We start from the raw sequence: 13,593 nt of genomic DNA, 5'->3' as shown, positions 1-13,593 counted from the left end.
GGTGTGTGCGGAAGGGGCAGTGATGCTCTGACTGCACTGGGATGACCTCGCTCAGCACCACGTGCAGCCCGTGACGCCTCAGGGCACAGGGGAAGGGAGCTGATGTGCCTAGAAGTTGAGGGACTTGGCCAGTCATTCGCGAGGGCCAAGGTTTGATGCCAGTGAGGCTGCCTCCCCGCTCTGCGACATTAACCGACCTTTGCTTAAAATACACCACCATGTTTTCAGTAGCTTCATGGCTTGGGGGGGCCTCGCTGGTCTCCCTTATAATTTTTCACATGTTGCAAAGTTTGTACAATAAGCATTTTTAAAAATCATTATAAATGACCTTAATTATAGTCATTCTTTTAAAAATCTCCAATTTTATTTTGTGTGGTCACAATGAGAGTGCCCCTGTTTCCAGCTCTGTCACCCCCAGAAGCCCTGGGACCCTCTCTCTACTCCCCATTCTGCTGCTGCCCCGGGGGTCTCCCCGGCTACCAGCTCCAAGGCCAGGTCCCCCTTACTGTAGCCCCTCTGTCTGCCCTCAGGCGCCTGCGTCCTGGTTCACAGCCCCACGATGCAGTCTGGGAGACCCCTCCTCTCCCCCACCGCACGCCTTCCGGGGCCCCTAGCGGCCACGGGTTCAAACCCCAGGCACGGAAGGGGGCCTGGCATTCTAACGGGAACACAGAGCTCTTTCCAGAATGAGGCGCCCGCCGGGAAGTCCCCTGGGGCTGCGCCCAAGACAGGGTCTCCGCAGCCGGGAAGCCGGGGTTCCCGGTCGGGGTCTGTCCTTAGGGGTCGTGCGTAGAGGCTCGGAGGAGCCCCCGAACTGTGGACCCTCCCCCATCAGATCACCCTTGCTGAAAACGGTACACATGTCATGTCTTCTCAGTCCTGGCCCTCGGCGTTGATCAAAGGGGATGGCTAAGCGCACTGGTCAGGGCTGGCATCCCGGGCTGGCCACGGAGCTCCTGCCGGGTCATCTATTTTTAAATACGTTATGCGGAGAGTTGGGGGTGTCTCAGGCCGGCGGGAGGTGTAGGGGAGTGGCCAGCAAAGGGGGCACAGTTGGCGCTGCCCTGGGAACCGAGGGCCGCTTTCGGGAGCGGCCGGCAGGACGCACCAAGTCTCCCCGGCGGCGTGGCGTGAGCCTGCCTGGCTGCTGCGAGCCCTTGGCCTGCAGCCGCCGCCTCCCTTCGGAGCTCGGGTCCGCTCTGGGGGGCCGCAGCGAACCCCTTGAACCCGCTTCCTTATGTGGCCAATACAAGGGCGCTTGGAGAGCGCGGGGAGGAAAAAATGTCCGGGCGAGTACCTTGCGTGTTTGGACGTTTGCAGCCCCGACTCCCTCAGCCCCTGCACTGCGGAGTCTCAGATCCTGAGCACGCTCGCTCGGGGCCGCACCATCCCCTGGGGGTCGGCTCCGGTGCGGGAAGCTGGGCCCTGCGGCGCTGGGGAGGGTCCCTGGTCTCGGGCGTTGCGCGCGGGGCTTCTGCCCAGTTTCCTGCCTCGCGCAGTCCTCGTGTCCGCCCCAGCCCAGAGCCGTTTGTGCAATTTGGAAACTCGATAGGAGGCAGCAGCTGATCTCCCACTACCCTAAAAATAATCCGCTCCGGCGCCCTGCGCGTTCCGGCTAGCGGTCGAAGGCGCTGTCCTGCCAGTGAGTGAGTCCGTGTCTTTTCATGAAATATCGCTAAAAAAGGTTTCAGGAGTGGCTGCGAGCCGTGGATTTCGCTCGAACGTCGCGGCCAGCCCAGGCGCCGCCGGCGCTCCTTCCCCCTTGGCTATTTCTGGGGGGGACCGGACAGGGCCTGGCCCGGGGAGACAGGGCTTGGAGTCAGGTTTCCAGTTTGACTTCCAAAACTCCGAGGGCTCCGGCTGGAAGAGGACTGGAACCGCCCGCCAGGAGGTGTTCTGATTGCTTTCTCCCTGGATTACGGCTCCTGTATTATTCACGAAGTGGGTTTCTATCTCCTTGATCCCTGTCGCTGTTTGCTTTTGTAGGAGTTCTGCGTGCTGCTTTGACAAGACGGGGTAGGAGGTGGATGTTTGGAAGGTTCCACAAGAGCGTCCGCAGGGGTCTGAAGCATTGTCAAGGTGTTGCCCCAGGTATTTATCCGAATTTTTGCTTTATTTGTTCGGTTTGGGATTTCTAAACAATTCCCCTTGCAGCGTCGGGCTATTTTAAGGAAACCCTTTGGTGTGCTAGAGCTTTACAGCCCCTGAAGAGAGAGAGGGTGGATTCAGTTCAGGCACTAAATCAGAAGTCAGTGAGCATTTTTGCCTGCGAATTTCCTACTTGGAATTATCACGGCTGGACATCCAGTCCTGATTTTGCGAGCCACGGACTGAGTGGCTTCAAAGTTACTGTAGCGTTTGTAAAGATCGGCACCCTGAAAATGCTCTAGATGAAGTCCTGGCGTGTACAATGCCGCGCTTCTGTCCTGTAGCACAATGCAGGCAATGTCTAAACAACTACAGAATGAATTGTCGAGGGTGTGTGTGAGAATGAGCGCTTTGATGTTGCACGTGGCGGGTTCCCGTGTAAAGTAGTCTAAGTCCTCTGGTTCAGCTCTTCTGTCAGAACTGACGCTTTGAGCAGTAAATGGGAGTGGTAGCTTTCAGTTCACTTTGCTTCTGAAAGAGGAGTGGCAAAAAGCAGTGGTGTGCCGGACCTGATTTCAGATTTTCATATATTCTTAGAATTAAACCAGCTATTGATCATTGCTTTCTTACAAAGAAGCCAGCAGAACTGGCAGGTCACTTATTGTATTCATCAACTGTATCGGGATTTTCTAAGTCCTAGGCAGTGTGGAACGTCATAGAATGCATTTGAATGAATAAGGAATAGAGTGCTGATTGCACTGCTCTTGTCATGAAATCCTAAGTCAGATCATCAAGAAATATTTTCACTTCGTGTTTTCTGTTCTGTAGACCACCCCTACGAGTAGAGTTTCACTTTTACTCTTTGAAGTTAATTCAGTCAAGGTCTCCAACCTTACTGACTGTCATAAACGCTTGAACGTACCTCTGTGGGTTTACCCTGAGAGTGGACAATGTTACAGTCTTCCTGTCTGGTCTCTTCTCCCTCTTCCTGGGCCTCTGTCACTGCTCAATTGAACTGCATGGCTCCAGAAGGGGCTGGGCTGAAGGATGTCACATGATGGAATGCAGCCAATAAGAACAGTGATTGATCGTGTTCCCAAAGCATTGCCAATTTACCTTGGGTTCTGGGAGGGAAACAGTGAGTGGCAATTGGAAATTCAAGAATTAGCTAGACATTCAGGTTGAATAAACACAATGATTATCAAGTAAGGTCACCTCCATTGGGTTTGAAGGTGGGCTGGCTTTAGTCTATGTCTCTGGAGGTTGGGCATCGATTAGAGAGCAAAGCTAAGGGTCAGGTGAAAAGGACAAAGAGGAGGTGGAAGAAAAGTTACAAGGACACTTGTGGTCAGGAGTAGGGACAGGGTAGGGGCTGGAGGAGATATGAACTGAGAGATTCTGAAAGAGAATTCATTTTAAATCTTTTTCGCTTAGGCGTGGGGTTACAGAGAGAGGAACTGGAGGGCTCCACACAGAAAGGTCAGGAAGTGGAAGGGCCAGCTGCCTGGCTGGATTGTATGTAGGTATGTATGTAGGTGATAGGTTGGTTGCACTGTACCACATAAAAATGTACAGTGTTGCATGTTAATAAGAAATCAAAAAATTTGTTTAAGAAAAGAGTGGGACTTGAAGTTGCCTTTTATCATTTCTATTAATTAATGGAAATAGTCCTTAAAATTCCATTGCTAGCTGTATTTTTAATTTCAGTTATTTATTAGGTAGAGAGAGAGTGTGTGTGTGTGTGTGCGTGTGTGTTCTTGATTTCTGGCTTATTCAGAGAGAGAGAGAGAGAGAGAGAGAGAGAGAGAGAGAGAGAGAGAGAGTTTTCTTGATTTCTGGCTTATTCCCCAAATGCCCACAACAGCTGAGACTTGGCCTGGCCAAAGCCAGGAGCTGGGAACTCAATCCAAGTCTCCCATGTGGGTGGCAGGAATCCAAGTACTTGAGCCATCACCACGGCTTTCTGGGGTCTGCATTAACAGGAATCTGGTATCAGGAGCTGTAAAAAGAAATTGAACTCAGGCACTCCATTGTGGAATGTGAATGTAACAGACACCTCTAACCGTTATGTTTCAGTTTTTTTTTTTTTTTTCTGACTTCAGGAGAAATGCATCTAATATACAAATATGAATTGGTCACTTCCATTAGACAGTTATTTTAAAATTGCAAGTTCTTTTCAATGATTTTATTTAACTTAGAGTCTTTATGGCAGTTCATAAGGATTTACCAAGTATATGATTTCATCTTGGGTTTCGTAAAACTATAACGTTTATTTTTTCTTAAAAAGATAAGATCTCGGCCGGCGCCGTAGCTTAACAGGCTAATCCTCCACCTTGCGGCGCCGGCACACCGGGTTCTAGTCCCGGTTGGGGCGCCGGATTCTATCCCGATTGCCCCTCTTCCAGGCCAGCTCTCTGCTATGGCCCGGGAAGGCAGTGGAGGATGGCCTAAGTGCTTGGGCCCTGCACCCGCATGGGAGACCAGGAGAAGCACCTGGCTCCTGGCTTCGGATCAGCAAGATGCGCTGGCTGCAGCAGCCATTGGAGGGTGAACCAACAGCAAAAAGGAAGACCTTTCTCTCTGTCTCTCTCTCTCACTATCCACTCTGCCTGTCAAAAAAAAAATTTTTTTTTAAAAAAGATAAGATCTCAACTATAGACAGTATATCAATGATTTATTGAAAAAGGGTTTATCAGAAATAATGCTCTGGGTGGATTCCATATAAGCATTCCAGCATTTCAGACTTAAATACACAGGTTCTGCTGCTAGTTGTGTGTCCATGTAATGTTATATAGCACCTTTGCTGGAAATTTAATTCTGCGATAAGTTAACCTACTATAGTCAATGGTTTCTAACACTCTGTTTTTTTTCCAGGAGAACTTTTGCTCATGCCCATTGTTTAATCATCAATGAAAGGAAAGAGACAAAAGGTACTAAGTGAGTTAATAGGATTTTCTGCCAGCCTTTAAACGAGCTCAGAATTCAGAGTGACATGAATGTGGGAAAAAAAATCCAACAAAGTCTAGTGAGATTAAACTCTGACACTGCTATTCGATTGAATAGGAATAGATATTTGCTTTAAAAACCAGCTTGGGGGTTGCCTGATGCAGTGAAAAGAACATAGTTTGTAAGTTAGACACATGGATGCGGATCCCACCTTCTCTACTGCTTGGCAAAATACTGAGCTGATCTGAACCTCTGAATTCTGTGCTGTGAATTGCAAATGACACCACTAACCTTAGGTGGTTTTTCTGAGGACAAAAGATAATGCATACAGTGTGTCCAGAATGGAGCAGGTGCTAGATGAGCAGTAGGCATTGTTGAGGTTTTCTGAATGCTAAAGCTCTTGCTGGCATTTCCTGATGGTATCTGATGGGGGAGACCCTTACTGCTCTTCCATGTGGTCAGCACAGCAGGGAGAGGGATCCATTCAAAACCTAAGTCAGAGCACACAGCTCACAACCAGAGCTCCATTTCACTCAGAGGAGCTGAAGTTGGAACTATGACCTGCAAAGCACTGTGTGATCTGGTCTGCTGTTTGCTCTCTAACCCATCTACTTCTCCTCTAACATAATACAGATTTCCAATTGAAAGACACCCTGTCTTTCAAAACTTGAGTAGAGTGCGTTTCATTGAACAATGTTTCTGACTATGAGACCTTGATAGTTTCATTAACTTGTCACTTGAGTTATATTTAACTTGTCTTAATATTTGATGTTAGCATTCTTTTTTTTTTAAGATGTATTTATTTGTGGCCAACACTGTGGCATCATAGGTTAAGCCTCCACCTGTGGTGCTGATGTCCCTTATGGATGCCAGTTTGATTCCCAGCTGCTCCACTTCTAATCTAACTCCCTGCTGATGGCCCGGGAAAGCAGTAGAAGGTGGCCCAAGTGCTTAGGCCCCTGCGCCTGTGTGGGAGACCCAGAAGAAGCTCCTGGCTTCATATGAGCCCAGCTCTGGCCATTGCTGCCATTTGGAGAGTAAACTAGTGGATGGAAGATCTCTCTCTCTCTCTCTGTCTGTAACTCTGACTCATAAATAAATAAATCTTTAAAAAAAAAGATTTATTTATTTGAAAGGCAGAGTACAGGGAGGAGGAGGAGGAGGGAGGGAGGGAAGGAGGGAGGAAGGAAGGGAGGGTGGGAGAATAAAGAGAGGGAGAGAGAAAGCAGCTTTCATCTGTTGGTTCACTCCCCAAATGGCTACAACAGGCATAGCTGAGTCAGGCTGAAGCCAGGAGCCAGAAGCTTCATCCAGGGCTCCCATGTGGGTGCAGGGGCCCAGAGACTTGGGCCATCCTCCACTGCCTTCCTGGGCACATAGGTAGGCAGCTGCATCAGAAGTGGAACAGCTGGATCTTGAACCAGCACACATACAAGATGCCAGTGTTGCAAGCGGAGGCATACATGATGCCACAATGCCAGCCCCAAGGTTAGCACTCTTCAGAGAAAGTGTGACCACGTTGGTTCCTGTGTATTACTATTTCCCGCAGTTAGTGAAATGTTTGGGTAAACTGTGCCCAGCTCCAGTTGTTCAGTAATGCGATTCTCAGTAAGTGAACATGGGCAAGGACTTGCTGTTGCACCATTTTCTGTTTTCAGCCATTGGTTTCAGGTTTTCTCCTCCTTTTTCTTACACATCACAATTTCGCTTCTTTGACATCACTTTAGTCAAACTTTATTTTGAAATATCACTTTAGGTAGATATTAGTTGTATATTTTCCCAAGTAAAATAAATGATTTGCTTTTAACAAAAGCTATGGAAAAGACAACCTTACAGATGGTATAGGTCTTTATAAGAAACCACCAAGTTGCTTTGGCATGAAGTTTTCTGCTTCTTCATTGTAAAATTAAGTGGGCTTAATTTTTCTATCATTTCCTATTTAAGGCCATACTTTCATGAAAGAGAGTTTAATAACAAGATGATCTCTCTTTCCATTTTCTCTCCCTTCCAGAGTAAACCATATAAGAAGAAATGAGCCTTTCATTTTGTGGAAATAACATTTCTTCGTATAATATCTACGATGGCGTATTACAAAATCCCTGCTTTGTGGATGCCCTCAACCTGGTCCCACATGTCTTCCTGTTGTTCATCACTTTTCCAATATTATTTATTGGTAAGTAATCTAATGTCATGTATTTTATTACTAACTATTTATACGTCTTATTAGTGGCTGAGACTTAAAACAATGTTAATGCCTCCAACATGAAAGCTAATGTGTAAGAAAAGAGTAAGCAAGTATTTTGTGTTTTCCAATTATGTATTTCTGGCATGTGATGTTCTGTAGGTACAGCCGTGGTCACGTGCTTGTGTGAGAATGGCCCTCAGGTAGCAGCAGTAGTTTTTGTTTGTTTTAAAGAGAGGGAAAGACAGTTCCATGAGCTAGAGTATTTGCGTGGACTCAGTAGAGGGAGTAGAAAGTGGGTAAAGCAGAGCACTTGGCTGCAGGGGCTGGTGCAGGGGGCAGATGTGTCAAAGTCGAGAGGAGGGACTGCACCGTGTGGGAAGCCTATATTTGCAGGCAAAGGATCAAACTACTTTGACCATTAGTCCCCTAGAGAAATAACTTCTTGGGGCTGGTGGGGCTTGCATAGAGAGTGACACCGTTGGGCACTGGAAAGATGGGGAGCATGCAAGTTAAAGTAGGCGTGATGGGCTGTGCTTTTGCTAGAAGGAATCCCCCTGCAAACATCTGGAAAGGGGTTAGTAATACAGTATCTCCTGTTACCTTACAGTTTACCGTATCCAATTTTTTAGGGCAATTGTGTAAAATTTCCCTTCCATAAAACAAAAGAACCCTTAACTTAAAAATTATAGAATGTTTTTGATTTGTGAAATTGTGAAGATTGATATAATAAATGTGTATTAAACCTTTCTTGCATCTAAGACAATATAATAGTAAGAATAAAAAAGGACTCTGTGTAATGTAGAATGGTCCCACATTCTACATTAGAATCCAGGAGGGAACCACTATTTTGAATTATTTGGCGTTTAATAGTCTATGCATGATTTTGTCCATAAAAATCAGAAAACTAATATATCTAAACAAGCTATATAATGAATATTTTGGACATAATTTAAATATTATATTGAAAATAATTTATGTTTTATCTATTTAACAAATTTAATTGAGTGAGGATGGTATCACGTGTTACCATATCCTACCTGAGATAAAAGGATTTGATAACGCTTAGTGTATAGTAATTTATGTTAAACAAAAGTATAGACACTAAAGATCTGAGGACCCGAATGACCATTTGTAGAAACACTAGTCATTATTTATGTCATATTATTTTTAAGGCATTAAGAATATCCTTTGGCCAAAATTAGCAAACTGATTGTTTTAAAGCCTTTTATTCTACAATCAATAATTCATTTTAACTGAAATTTTCAGTGAATCACTCATTTTTGACATCTGATCAGCTTCCTGAGAGTTAAGTTGTTCCTTTTTGGGGTCCCTGGCATCAAGGGTATTTGAATAGAGTGGAATTGGAGTGAACACTGCTGAGGGAAATAGAGAAAACTGGTGACTATTCCAGGACAATATTGGCTCCTTGAGTTAGCAGAAATCATGAGTAAATCTCAAGGAAGTATCAGGTACTAGAAAAATTACAAAGTTGGAAAAAAGACTTGGTCTTTGTATAGTACAAATTCTGGTGGCTGTATTCAATGTAGTGGACCTTCCAATGATGAAATACATTTGGAAACAACCAGGACCTGAATCTTAGCTTTCTTTTCAAGGAATGCTTCAAGGTGTTCTCTTCTGTCCATATGGAAATTCTTTGTGGCAATATTTCAAACACTAATCATCATTCATTCTTGAAGCATGTAGAGGCTTTTTTAAAGTGAAAAAAAAGGAAAAAAAAGTGATTTCCTTTCCTAACACACCATATACAAGTTGGCGTTAACCCTACCTGCAGTTTTGAAAGGGAACCACTAAAAAGTATCCTGAGTTGTTGCTATAGTGATACCCTGAAGATGAACCTAAAATGCACTCTCTCTCTCTCTTTCAAAGATTTATTTACTTGTTTGAAGGCAGAATTACACAGAGACACCACAGCTGCTAGTTCACTCCACAAATGGCTGTAACAGCTGAAACCAGGAGCCTGGAATTTCTTCTGGGTCTCCCATATGGGTGGCAGGGGCCCAGGCACTTGGACCATCTTGGGCTGCCTTCCCAGGTGCATTAGCAGAGAGCTGGACTGCAAGTGAAGCAGCCCGGGCTAGGACTGGTGTTGTATGCAATGCCAGTGTTGCTTGTGGCAGCTATCCTTACTGAGCTCTAATGCTGCCCCCCACTGTAATGTTCCTGATCAAATTCAGAACTCACATCACTGAACAAAACTTGAGCTTGCTTTGAAAAAGATGTCAGTTCCTCTTGCTGACTGGTGCTGGCCCAATCAGGGGAAGGCATTTTTGTTGGAGGATGCACAGGTGACTCAATGTGGATGCTCTGATGAATTCTGTGTTTCATTTTGAAAAATTTAAGACACCAAATTTCTTTTGTCATTATAATTATTAACATTTCCTTTTGAGTGAATTGGAGGGCTATCAGTATGAGCTTCTGATAATGTGGGATAAAACCATGTGGTCCACAGAGGCATGATAAATGTTTAAGTTATGGGAGATGCTAATCACTCTGATTCGATCATTATGCATTGTATACTTGTATGAAATTATCACACTGTACTCCCAAACTATGCACAATTACTAAATATCAATAAAAATAATGAATAGACTTAATACTGTGTTGGGAAACAAAGCAGAATAATGTATTTATTTTCATCCACAATGGGTGTTATTTCTGAACAATGCAACAAATACTGTTGTGTTAGCCTGGGGAGTTTTGTAAAAATATAATTGCAACTGCTATTTTTAAAAACATGATGAAAATAGACCAGAATCTCTGTTGCTACCATAGAAAACACTAAGATTTCGGAAACCCCAGGAAAGCTTATCACAGTGTAAATTATTTCCATCATGGGAAAACTGATCCTTTCTCTCCTTTTGACTTTCCTCTTCTTTTTTTTTTTTCAGGGTGGGGAAGCCAAAGTTCAAAAGTCCAAATTCATCACAACACATGGCTTCACTTTCCTGGACATAACCTGAGATGGATTCTTACTTTTGCGCTCCTGTTTGTGCATGTCTGTGAGATAGCCGAAGGCATTGTTTCAGATTCGTAAGTGGCTGGCCTGCATGGTACCCTTAAAGTGGACCAGTGGGTGCATTATTATGGACAATAGCCAAGAGTACACAAGATCAGGTGTAACTTTTGAAGCATAACTTAGGAGTAACAGATATCACCTATTTTACCTGATAATCGTGTTTTGTTCATGGTTTTGTGTTGCTCCATAATTTCTCTGATTACACAGGTTTGGATTTCTGGACCTTGTACTCATTTAAGTACCTTATATTTCTTTGTTCCATGTTCCATGGAGCCCTTGCAGGAAATTCTTCCTCTCTTTAAAAACTTTGATGTTTGTTGTAGCTTTGAAAAGTGATTAAATAGGAAAATTATCACTGTTGATATATAGGTCTAATACGTGTAGCTCTGTGTTAACATATTAATTAGTTCTCAGTTCATTTTTGTTTGTTATTTATAAATGCTTTCATTTATTTCAAAAATGAGCAAAGGCAAATGAAATAGGCTTTAGGGAAGTTTGGGTTCTTATAAGGATATATGCACAAATTGAGATAAGACATGAAATAATTTTAAAATGAGGATTCTTTATGAAATCCCTGTTTTTGAAGGAATCTTGTTGTTATCAAAGAAAGTTTGTATTGGACAGTCAGAGTACAAGGAATTCTATTTATGAACTTAAACTTTCTCTGGAGGAAGTTCTTATCCAACAGTAAGAGAAAATTATGTAGTGAGTAACTTTTTATCATGAAATTATGCTAACTGATACACCTTTCATTGAAGAACTTATGTGAAAAGGCCTTAAAAATTTTGTAAGGAAAGCTCCGAAATAATTTTCCTCTTATCTCATAGAACCTCCCTGACATCTGTTTATGTTTTTCTGTTGCAATTAACAAGGAATGAAACATGTAAGCCACTGTCACGGAGCCAACTATTTTGTAATGTTCTACAGCAGTTCCTTGCCGATATGGACATGTCTTAATTTCTGATAAAAAGAAAAATCAAAATCATTAATATGTGCTATCGCTCCAAATATTTAGAAACTTAGTTGGCTGTTATCTTATTGATAACTGTTTAAACCTTTTGGTGTATTGCATTAATGTAGCCAATTCTAGTCTTAATTAATTTACTTCCCTTAACATACAGGCTGACTGTATACTCACATGCTTCTGTGTGTACGTGGGAAGTGGAGGTTACATCAGTCCAATAGTTCTCAACAACTTGACATTCTGACATCGCGTGAGCAAGAAGGACTGTTTCCGTCCTCGTGGTTGATGGATAGATTGAGTCAGACAGAAAATATGCTCTGAATGATGTGCTAATGGCAAAGACTTGTTTTATAGTAGTAATGATATAAGAGGCTCATCCTAAAAGCAGATAGGCAAAAATATAACCCTGAACTTGCGCTATTCCACTTTTCAGCTACAAGCTTATTCATCTTATTCTTTTTATCCAAGCTTCTCAAAAAGTCATCTTTCAGTTGCTTCTAAACCAAATATTTAGTGTCTCTCTCTTTCTCTCTCTCTCTCTCTCTCTCTCTCTCTCTCTCTCTCTCTCAATTGCTTCTACAAGAAACACTTTGAATTTTAATGACACCTTAATGGACACCTTTTTGTCTTTGTCATAATGACCCAGGTTATCTTTCCTTCCTTCTTGCTTTTTTTTTCCTTTAAATATTTATTTGTTTAATTGAAAGTCAGAGTTGGAGGTGGGTTCTATTTTTCCATCCACTGGTTCACTCCCCAAATGGCTGTGATGGCTGGGGCTGGGTCAGGCTAGAGCCAGGATCTTAATCCGGGTCTCTCACACAGGACACAAGGGACCAAACACTTGGGGTATCCTCTGCTGCCCTTCCAATGCCATTAGAAGGGAGCTGGATTGGAAGTGGTGTAGCTGGCTTTGCAGGCAGTGGCTTTACCTGCTAGGTTATAGCAGCAGCCCCTCTTACTTCTTACAGCAGGATCTTTATGAACTGTTCTTGACTGAAAATATAATAAATGCTCATTAAAATTAGTGAAACAATGCAAGGTGTTCCTAATTGACTATTTGATTTTGTTTTTTAGCAACACAACATTTAAAGCTATTACTTTTTTTTTGGGGGGGGGGAACATCTTGGTCTTCAACTGTTTTATGTAAGCAGAATTCTCCTTTGTGTTTATTAGCCATTTGTGACTCCAGCTTTAAGATAGGAATCATTTTCAGCTTGTTCTGTGGCTTAAGTTAATTATATTATTATTAAAGCATTGTTTGCAAAGTGATTTTTTGAATAATTTATTATATTTAATATGTATTAGAATATTTTATAAACATACTCAAACACTTTGTAGGTAGCAAAATTTATTGAGTTCACTGATTACATTATCAAAGTCCTATGTGTTGATTTTTTCCATTCCTTTTAATACATTATAAAAGCAGTGTATTAAAATCTTTACTGTGTTTTTGTTTGGACTGTTTCATTTTCTGTTTAGTAAATTATTTTTTCACCTCAGTGATGTAATGCTCTTGAATTTCCTTTCTAGCCTCTGATGAAAGATTTTCTGCTATAATAGGATTTGTTTTAAAAAGTTCATGGAGGAGCGGTTGTTCAGCCTGGTAGTCAACGTGGCCCATCTTGTACTGGAGCACCACAGTTCAGTTCCCATCTCCCACTCCAGCCTCCAGTTTTCTGTTAATGCAGACCCTGAGAGGCAGCAGTGATAACTCAAATAATTGAGTTCCTGCTAGCAATGTGGGGGAGGCCTGCATTGGGTTCCTGGCTCCCAGCTTCAGCCTGGCCCAGCAGTAACCATTGTGAACAAAGTGCTTCCCCCCAACCCTATCCCCCTTATCCAAAATAAAAGTGTACATAAGTTATTTTAAAGTTTGTGGAAAATGTTATTTACTTGATAAGTTTATTTTTGGTACAAAAAGTTTCAAAACCCACACATAATTTTCTGATACCTTCTCCGTAAACTTTTTGAAGACCCCTTGTATGTGCTCATACCAAGCCATTGAGGCTTGCCAATCATACTCTAAAAATAGCGTAGCTTATGGGAACAGCAAGGTTGAGTGATCATTCAAAATTTGTACAGTGTTGCAAATGAAGAAATAACAAAAAAAGTCTTAATAAAAATATAAGCATGCTTAGAAGATACGTTCAATCCCTAATAAAGAATGACAGAATGAATACAATCTTAAAATAGGTGCTGTTATCTTTATTAATCTTTGTTTTTGCTTTCCTTTCTTTAATGATATTTTTTCATTGCTTTCTAACTCATTGATTTACTTATTATGTTTTTTTTTTAAAGATTGGCTTATTTATTTGAAAGGCAGAGTTAGAGAGGGAATGAGAGAGAGAGAGAGAGAGAGAGAGAATGAGAATC

At 42.6% G+C, this 13,593-nt stretch overlaps 1 protein-coding gene across 5 annotated transcripts in view; it reads left to right on the top strand.

Annotated features, from left to right (window-relative positions):
- Nucleotides 1-770: 770 nt before the first annotated feature.
- The window catches only part of ABCC9 (ATP binding cassette subfamily C member 9), a 154,058-nt gene continuing 141,235 nt past the window's right edge, over nt 771-13,593 (top strand). For 2 of the 5 annotated variants that reach the window (XM_062194923.1, XM_062194919.1), the window contains exons 1-5: nt 1,468-1,642; nt 1,987-2,091; nt 4,963-5,018; nt 7,046-7,207; nt 10,129-10,270. In XM_062194923.1, coding sequence (XP_062050907.1) covers nt 7,066-7,207; nt 10,129-10,270 — 284 coding nt within the window. In that variant the 5' untranslated portion in view covers nt 1,468-1,642; nt 1,987-2,091; nt 4,963-5,018; nt 7,046-7,065. Of the gene's footprint in view, nt 855-1,467; nt 1,647-1,676; nt 1,892-1,986; nt 2,092-4,962; nt 5,019-7,045; nt 7,208-10,128; nt 10,271-13,593 lie in introns of those variants that run through there. The other 3 variants (XM_062194922.1, XM_062194921.1, XM_062194920.1) reach the window with 3 other exon arrangements.

This window comes from Lepus europaeus, chromosome 6 (assembly GCF_033115175.1).
Source record: "Lepus europaeus isolate LE1 chromosome 6, mLepTim1.pri, whole genome shotgun sequence".
NCBI classification, from domain to species: domain Eukaryota; kingdom Metazoa; phylum Chordata; class Mammalia; order Lagomorpha; family Leporidae; genus Lepus; species Lepus europaeus.
The sequence above is the reverse complement of the archived record's forward strand: the minus strand, read 5'-3'. Positions and strand labels throughout refer to the sequence as shown.